The following is an 8,575-nucleotide window of genomic DNA, read 5'->3' as shown; positions in this document are numbered from 1 at the left end:
GCCACAGGAAGATTTCAACACTAACAACAAATATGAAATGACTTTATTGATTCAAAGACTAAGAGAGAGGTTATTTACAAAACTTTCCTGTTGCTGGTCTTATATGAGTAACGCAAAAAACAAAAATAATGAAATCATAGGAGCTATGGTATAAGGTATGTTTCTCTGAAATTAATTCCATCAAGTTTCATATAAAACACAAAAGTGATTTTAGTTTGAATACACTGACATTTCTATTATCTTGTATGAGAAAAGAGAAGTTGTCTTTCCTGACATTTGAACAAACAGAAAGTTTGTAGCAACACTGTTTATCAAAGGCTTTTAGCATTGCAATGAAACCACACGCAAAAATAGCTGAACTGCTTTCACACAAAAGTTTCACATCTGTCTTTCAGCTGTTTAGGTCAACTGCTTTAATGCATTTGAAAAGAGTGACATGCTTTTAGAGAAAAAAAAACATACTGGTCCAGTAAGAGGCTCTACTCTGAATCCAAATGCCTGGTTAGCGACAGAGTTTAGAGAAGAAAGTCCAGGCTGGTTTCATTTGACAAAAAGCAGCAAAACTAAGTTGTGCCTCTTTGAGTCCTTTAAATTGTTCCTCATACTCAATGAGCTTGTAAAGGTTAATAATTTACAACGTTACTCAGGCACGTCTGCTGGAGAAGTGTGTCCCCACATCCTCAAGGCCTGTGACCCCCAGCTGTGTCTTCCATAAACTGTTCATTCTGAGTCTGAGTCTGCAGAGGGTCTCAGTGCTGTGGAAGACATCATGCCTCGTCCCTGTCATGAACTGGCTGTGTGGAGGCAGATGAGGACCCAAACGCAAAACTCACGGAGGCAGGAACTGAACTCAAAATCACTGCTTTATTGCAGGTTTCACAAAGGAACAGAACTAAACTGGGAATACTAACAGAAGACCGTGGGAAGACAGAAAGACACAGGTTCGGGGAGAAGACATTGACGACGCGACACTGACCTGATGGAGACATGCACATAAATACACAGAGGGTTAACGAGGGAAGTGGGAGCACACGGGGAACACAGCTGACACAGATAATCATAACGAGACAGGGCAGGAGTGAACACAACATGACGCATACTGACGAGAGACTGTCAAAGTAAAACAGGAAGTACACAGAGGTTCAGACAGGAGGAGAGAGAGCACGGGGAGAACACAGACATAACAGGCTGGGGAAAACATGGAATAAAACACAAGGAGAAACAAGGGCTCACAGATACACAGGGGCACACAGGAGGTAACCAAATAAGGAACATCTTAACTAAATAACCTAGGAACCAAGGCATAAATAGGGAACAAAATACAAAAACACACAAAACTAAGAACACTGGGCCAACATGGCCCAGAACCATGACAGTCCCTGTACCAAAGACGAACCTGCAGCGGCATTGCAGACCACATCCTGCCACATACCCCCATCACCCGACAGGCTAGGGAACATCCGGGCGAATCTACTCCCTCTCCCGCTTGAAAGGAGTGCCCTGAACCGTTGGTGCCCCCAGCCTCCAGTGGCAGCGGCGGCACAGTAGTCGTGGAAGTGCACTGGGGCTCCCAGCTGGCGTCAGTCCCTCCATCTCCCCAACCTCGGACCACGCAGGTCTTTCGGGCGCCTTGACCTCAGGCTCAGGCCAAGCAGCCTCCCCTAGCAAGTGGACCTCTGTCTACAAAACACAACAGGTGATAAGATGTACCACAATCTAAGGAGTGCTCTGACACGTTGATAAATATGTTTTTTTGCTTTCTCGCAGTCGATTAGATGAGATGATAAGGCAGTGTGAAAAAATGTTCCTATTAAGTTGGAGCAGCCCCTCGCGCAGCTCCTCCTCCATCTCTAGCAGGCGCCTCCTGTCATGGTCCTGGGTCGAGCGACCCAGTGTTTGAGTTTTATGTATCTTTTGTATTCATTTGTGCCCTAGTTTAGTTCATCTAGTTTCAGATGTTTAGTTCTTTGTTTAGTCCTTTGTTTCTTAGTTGTTTATGTCATCTCCCCCTGTACTCAGTCTCCCTGGTTCATGCGTCATGTCTGCGTGGTTATGTTTAGTTCATGTCATGTCTAATCCTCATGTTTCCTGTTTTACTTTGAAAGTCTGTATTCAATGTCAGGGTATTTAGTTTCACTTCTCCTGTCTTGTCTTTAGGTTCATGTGTGTCAGCTGTGCTCCCATGTGTGGCCACTTCCCCTGATCATCCCTTATGTGTATTTAGTCTCTGTGTTTCATGCACTCTGTGTCGTGTCGTCTGTGTTCTCACCCACCATGTTTGTAGTCATAGTTTTCTGTGGCATCATAGTACCAGCTTCCCAGTTTAGTTTCATCACTGTGCTTCTGCCTTGTTTGACCCCCATGGCATCAGCCAAAATAAAGGCTCGCTTTTCGTTTGAACTCAGCTTCGTGTCTTCGCCTGTGTCTGCACCTGAGTCCTCCACACACTCTCCACTCGGCCTGCCACTGCGGATCGTGACACCTCCAGCAGCCAAGCGCTGCCAGATTCTCAAACCTCCGCTCACCGTGCTCAAGATGGTCTTGGAGTTCCAACCACTGGTGGCATGACACTGGTCCTGCAATGTGGCCACCATTTGGGCCAGCTTTTTTTGGATTTCACTGTGTGTCACGATCCTGGGTCTTTTGATGTTTATGGTTTATTTTTAAGTTCTTTATCTACATTCATCTTTATCTAAGCTCATTTGTTTATTTCGATTACCCTTGTGTCTTCTACCCCTGTGTTTTAGTCTCCCTTTGCCCTTTATGTGTTCAAGCTGCATGTCTTATGTTGTCAAGTTTATATGTCTGCGTCTCATGTTTCCTGTTTTATTTTGAAAGTCTGTCCTAGTTCAATCAATCAAATCAATCAATCAAAATTTATTTATATAGCACATTTTTAAGACCGAAGTACACCAAAGTGCTTTCCATTAAAATCGCGGTACAAATAAAATCACAATAAAATATAAATTACAAATATATAAAATATAAGATAGTTACATAATCTAAATACAGAGCCAGATGTAAATTACCCTAATTTGCCTTAAATGCTAGATCAAACAAATACGTTTTTAAACGTGATTTAAAAGACTGAATGGAATCTGACGCGCGAATATGAAGAGGGAGAGTATTCCATAGCCTGGGTGCAGCAACGGCAAAGGCACGGTCTCCTCTGGTCTTCAGCCGAGACCTAGGTTGCACCAAGAGCAGTTGGCCCGATGATCTTAGTGCTCTCTGAGGGCTGTACAGACAGAGGAGATCAGCTAAGTAGTCAGGTGCCATATTGTTCAAAATTTTATAAGTAAACAATAGAATTTTAAAATCAATTCGATATCTGATAGGAAGCCAGTGTAAATTTTTCAGAACAGGGGTGATAGAGTCAAACTTTCTAGTGCCGGTCAAGAGACGTGCTGCAGCATTCTGGACCAGCTGCAGACGCTGCAGAAGAGAAGATTGTAGACCCAAGTAGAGAGAGTTACAATAGTCCAGTCTTGACATAATGAAAGCATGGATGAGTTTCTCCATATCTTTGTGTGGTATGTAGGGTTTAGCCTTAGAGATTAGGCGTAGTTGATGAAAGCTAGTTTTTACCACATTAGAGACCTGTTTGTCAAGTTTGAAGGAACTATCCATGAAAACTCCAAGATTCCTGGCAGTATCAGTAAGGTAGTTAGCAATAGGCCCAAATGTGTCAGTCAATTGTCCCAGAGGCATATTTTGGTCAAAAACAATAATTTCTGTCTTCTTTCCATTTAAAGTAAGAAAGTTACGTGATAACCAGTCCTTGACATCACTCAGACAATCAAACAGAGGATGTGGTGAGGATAAAGCATCCCCAGTCAGGTGAAGGTAGATTTGAATATCATCGGCGTAACAGTGAAAAGAGACATTGTGTTTTTCAAAAATGGAGCTCAAGGGCAACATATACAGAGAAAACAACACAGGACCCAGTACCGAGCCCTGGGGCACACCACAGCGGAAACGGGCAGAAGAAGAGGAATATTTTCCCATCGAGACGGAGAACGACCTCTCAGAAAAATATGATTTAAACCAAGATAAAACATTTCCTTTGAGGCCTACTACATGTTCCAGTCTTGCCAAAAGGATATCATGATCAACCGTATCAAAGGCTGAGGTCAAATCCAATAGTACTAAGACCGCAGAGCGCCCAGAGTCAGCAATTAAGAGAAGGTCATTAAAGACTCTTAGTAGGGCAGTTTCGGTGCTGTGACGCGGTCTAAATCCAGACTGAAATTTATCACTTATACCGTTGCTCTCTAAATAGGTCTGTAGTTGCCGAAGCACTATTTTCTCTAAGACTTTTGACATAAAAGGAAGTTTAGAAATCGGCCTGTAATTAGCTAGAATGTTACGATCAAGGGAACTTTTCTTGATGACAGGTTGCACGACTGCATGTTTAAAGACAGTCGGAACATAGCCAGATGACAGTGAGAAGTTCATTAGAAATAAAATACAAGACCCGATTGTATTCAATGCATCCTTAATGATACGAGAGGGAATAATGTCGTGCAAAGAATTTGAGCTTCTCAGATTATTAATTATTTCCTTTAAAGTCAAAAATGACACAGGTTCGAACTGTTGGAAAACCGTTGAACATTCAGAAGCTGGGGCTTGATTTACTACCAAAGAATGTGTGGCCCTTAACAATGAGATTTTATCTATAAAATAATTTAGAAATTCAGTGCAGTCAGCTTTGCTTCCTTTGTCTCCTTATATCAGATTAGTGTCAGCTGTTTCCCTGTGTGTTTCCACTTCCCCTAATCACCCTTTGTGTATTTAGTCTGTGTGTTTCTGTCGTCTGTTGTTCCATGTTTCCAGGATTTTCCATGTTTAGGGTTTTTGCAATGTTCAAGGTTTTGTTCTTTTTGTGTTTAGCATTTAGTTTTCCCAGTTTGGTTCTAGTTAGGTTCTTTCTTGTGTGCATCTACCTTTTGTTTTTGTACTTTTTTATCAGCCATATTAAACGGCTTGCTTTTTGTTGATACTCAAGTTTTGGTCCAAGTTCCTTCATGTCTACATTTTGGGTCCACTCTTCACAATACATAGTCTGTCTCTGCCAGACTGTGACACTGTGGTGGACTTGGCTCTCTTTAAAGGGAGATGGTTGGTGGGGGTGGGATGTTGGAGAGGAAAGCATGTTCATTTTTTTAATAAGTTTTTTATATATATGTGTATTTTTAGTGGCTAATGAATTATCAGAAGAATAAATAATAAATGCTTTCTGGAGAAAGGTCTTATGGGCAGATAAGACAAAAACTGAGGTATGTTTAGAGGACTGGTGAGTCTTTTAAACTCTGTACTAGCTGTTAAGCATGGAGGTGGTAGCTGTAAAGTAAATTTACAACAGATTTTGCATCATGTTCATTTGAAACATCTTTCCACTGTTTCAGGCTGGATTTCTGTATTAGGTTGTACGTTTCAGACCACAGTGGACTGGGTGTGATGGGTTGTCTATGATGGAGAACCAGTTTTTTCAGTGACCTTCTGTCCTTTGTAGGTGGCATTATTTGATTATTATTTAATGCATTCTTTTAAAAAATTAAAATAATAAAAGTACTATGGCCTATGAAGTTTTAAGTCAAATGGAAGTTGAAACCCAACTTTGTCATATAACAGCTTTTGTTGTCATAAAAGTGTTGACTTATCTTAACTCAAGGACTCTTTGACTGTGACTTTAATGGTTCCCAGTCCGTGACCCAGTGTTTCTACATTCTTTAGTTCTCATTTGATATTTTCTTGTTCTTCCTACTTTAATCATGTTTTTCTAGTTCTTAGTGTCTTCTTCATTTAATCTGTTCCCTTTTGTGATCTGGTTGTCTTCGTGTCGCCTGTGTGTTTTGGTTTGCGTCTCCATGTGTTTCCTGTTTTATTTTTGACAGGCTCTCATTCTGTGTTCAGTTTTTCTTCCTAATATTCTGTTAGTTTGATTGCTTCCAGCTATGTTCCCTGCTTTCCTCTGCTTATTGCTTTTGTGTTTAGCTATGGTTTCTAACTTTACAACAATAAAACTCCTTCCTTTTATTAAACCCTTTGTGTTCTCAGTCCTTCATTTGGGTCCAGTCTTTGCCAGCCAAACAGCAAACCCTGACACTATCAGCATTGTAACAATAGCCAGGTTTTTAATAATGCATGTTTTTAAAACTGAGAAAACTGAAACATCACTCTTCTTCTTCTTTTTTAAAATAAAGACATAATAAAACCTTGAAATAACACTTTATGACTAAACACGTGTGTCATGACTCTATGACCTAAATGCATTTAGCTTTGAAAGCAACACAAAACTCCCACCTCTATCACATTTATCACACTGAGAGCACCCTTCCTGGTGAACACACCATCTGCGGACATTGCAGGGCAGCAGTCATGTGCAGGATGATGAACGTGATAACAGCTTTAGCTCTTTCTTGTTTCTGTAAGTTTGCTCTATTACTCTTTGACATCATTAGTTAATCTAGCACTGCATTTTAACCTGTAATAATTTAAACACATTTGCTTATTAGTAACTTTACAGGTTTAGCCTCATGTTCTTTTGAAGTAATTAAACATCTCATTGTTTCCACAGTTTCATGCTGGATTGCTGCCTCAGGTTCTGAGTTTCAGACCTCAGAGGTGCAGGCAGGTAAAACTGTCACTCTGCAGTGCACCAAGAATTTCACATATGACGTTACGACTTTCTGGTTCAGACTGGTCAACGGAACCACAGTCAACTCTATTGCTGTTAAGCCAGTGGCTAGCATTGTTAAGTACAATACTGAATTTCAAACTGGAAAATTTGAAATGACAAAAAACACCTCTGTTCTCTTCCTCAAAATCAAACAAGTGGATGTGTCTGACTCTGCGCTGTATTTCTGTGGATATTTCTCAGAAGGACGTCTAAATTTAAGCGTCATGCAATTAAAGGTTGGAGGTAAGATTATTGTAAAGTCTTTGCCTCCTCATTCTTCGGTTATTACTTTTTCTGTTTATATTGCATGTACAGTGTAATTATTGTGAACACCCTGTGTATATGGTGGTTCTATATTAAGATTATTATAGAAATGAGGACTAATAAAATCAAGGCTTTTTTAATAGGCACCTATGAGCCTCAGGATGACATGGACTGCATCTCTCAACGTAAGTCAACATTTCTTTTATTGCGCAGATGATTAAAAACACATGAATGTGAAATAAATTTCAGCCGTGTCACTTTTTACCTTTTTTTTGTATTAGAGGCTCATGAAGTAGCAAAGCTGACGAGTGTCACCCTGGGTGTTCTGTCTGCTTTCCTCTTAATGGTCATCACTGTTCTGGCTGTTCAAAACATGAAACTTCAGACGGGTACTTTTTAACAGCTACACAATCTCTCTCATAATCTTTACTTTTTATTGATCTTCTTAAATTTATAATTGCTTTTTGAAATAGAGTAATACTATGTTGTTTTATTCATGGATTAGCAAATAAAGAAGAAAAGTATCCGGACCACAGCACGGTGAGTCAATCTAAAAATGTACTTTTATGCTCTGATTGTCAGCATTTGAACAAAATGTTATTGTACACCATTACAGTGCCAATTACATATCGTATACAGGAAGAAATAAGATTTTTGGTTTGTATTTTCCAAGTAGCTGTTGACTAATTGTCTTCTTTCCTTTAGAAATGTAACATAAACACTTCACTGTTATTGCTTATATTTGTCTATAATTATAATTAATATGTATATAATACTCATAATAAATGTGCTTTTCACAGAATCATGGATCTGATGAGGTGAACTATGCTGCAGTGACAGTTCGACCAAAACCAAAAAGAAGAGAGATCGAGCCGAATGTGATCTATGCTTCCACCAGATAGAATCAGCAGGCGACTTGAACTGACTGATGATGTCATCATGACTTAGTGTGGAAATGGAAAACTTTTGTTAAAAAAAAAAAAACAACAACTTTGCTGTGGTGAACCAATATTTGTATGTTAACTGAATATTTGTATGTTTTCCTGTTAATTCTGAGTTATTACTTCATCCATCAAAGTGTATGTAGCCAAACAAAGACGTGACGTGATTTTTAATCAAATGGAAATTTGCAAAAATCTGCACACAACCTGAACAGAAACAGTCGATACTTGCTGACTATAAATGTTCTTGAAAAATAAAGACTACATTCATGTGGAACATGGATATAACTGTGACTGGATACTGTATGTATTATCTTATGCTATTATATGTCTTGATCAACAGACAAAACAATGCAAGATTATACTTCCTCTTCCTGCAAAAGACCTGTTTTTACTGCTGACTACACACTTATATGAAACATTTCCTCTGGTTGAAACCTTGCTATCTATGCAGATAAAAATCTGCTGAGTTGTCTCAGCTTGTCCTTGTTGGTGGTGACTTAGCAAGACTTCTGGCAGCTTCTGTTTTTGTTTACAAAAAATTAGCCTCAAGATCAATAAATTAGTGATGGGTTCAGTTGACTTATTTGACTTATTGTATTACCAATCATAAAAAATTGAACATCGCTCTTCTTTTCGCTTTTGGTCAAAATGTCACTGCAGCATATTTTGACCAAAAGCAAAAAGA

General features: G+C 39.5%; 1 protein-coding gene across 2 annotated transcripts; it reads left to right on the top strand.

Annotated features, from left to right (window-relative positions):
* Positions 1 to 6,262: 6,262 nt before the first annotated feature.
* On the top strand, positions 6,263 to 8,181 carry LOC309702970 (uncharacterized protein). Of its 2 annotated transcripts, XM_082527664.1 has the most exons (7): positions 6,263 to 6,430; positions 6,581 to 6,637; positions 6,839 to 6,925; positions 7,090 to 7,131; positions 7,228 to 7,335; positions 7,452 to 7,486; positions 7,747 to 8,181. In XM_082527664.1, the coding sequence occupies exons 1-7, from the start codon at positions 6,271 to 6,273 to the stop codon at positions 7,846 to 7,848; spliced, it is 591 nt and encodes a 196-aa protein (XP_082383790.1). In that variant the 5' UTR covers positions 6,263 to 6,270; the 3' UTR covers positions 7,849 to 8,181. The 2 variants fall into 2 exon arrangements, with proteins under 2 accessions (XP_082383790.1, XP_082383789.1); XM_082527663.1 differs by having other exon boundaries at positions 6,581 to 6,925.
* The last annotated feature ends 394 nt before the right edge of the window (positions 8,182 to 8,575 follow it).

Source organism: Aulonocara stuartgranti, assembly GCF_965226115.1.
Source record: "Aulonocara stuartgranti genome assembly, chromosome: 3".
NCBI classification, from domain to species: Eukaryota; Metazoa; Chordata; class Actinopteri; order Cichliformes; family Cichlidae; genus Aulonocara; species Aulonocara stuartgranti.
Note: the sequence above shows the minus strand (reverse complement) of the source record. Positions and strands in the feature narration are given on the sequence as shown.

Bases quoted from the DNA above. Each gene is read 5' to 3' on its own strand.
- LOC309702970 (XM_082527663.1), top strand. From the start codon at position 6,271: ATGCATTTAGCTTTGAAAGCAACACAAAACTCCCACCTCTATCACATT. The intron at 6,926-7,089 runs GTAAGATTATTG...CTTTTTTAATAG, and splicing joins CATGCAATTAAAGGTTGGAG to GCACCTATGAGCCTCAGGAT. The intron at 7,487-7,746 runs GTGAGTCAATCT...TGCTTTTCACAG, and splicing joins AGTATCCGGACCACAGCACG to AATCATGGATCTGATGAGGT.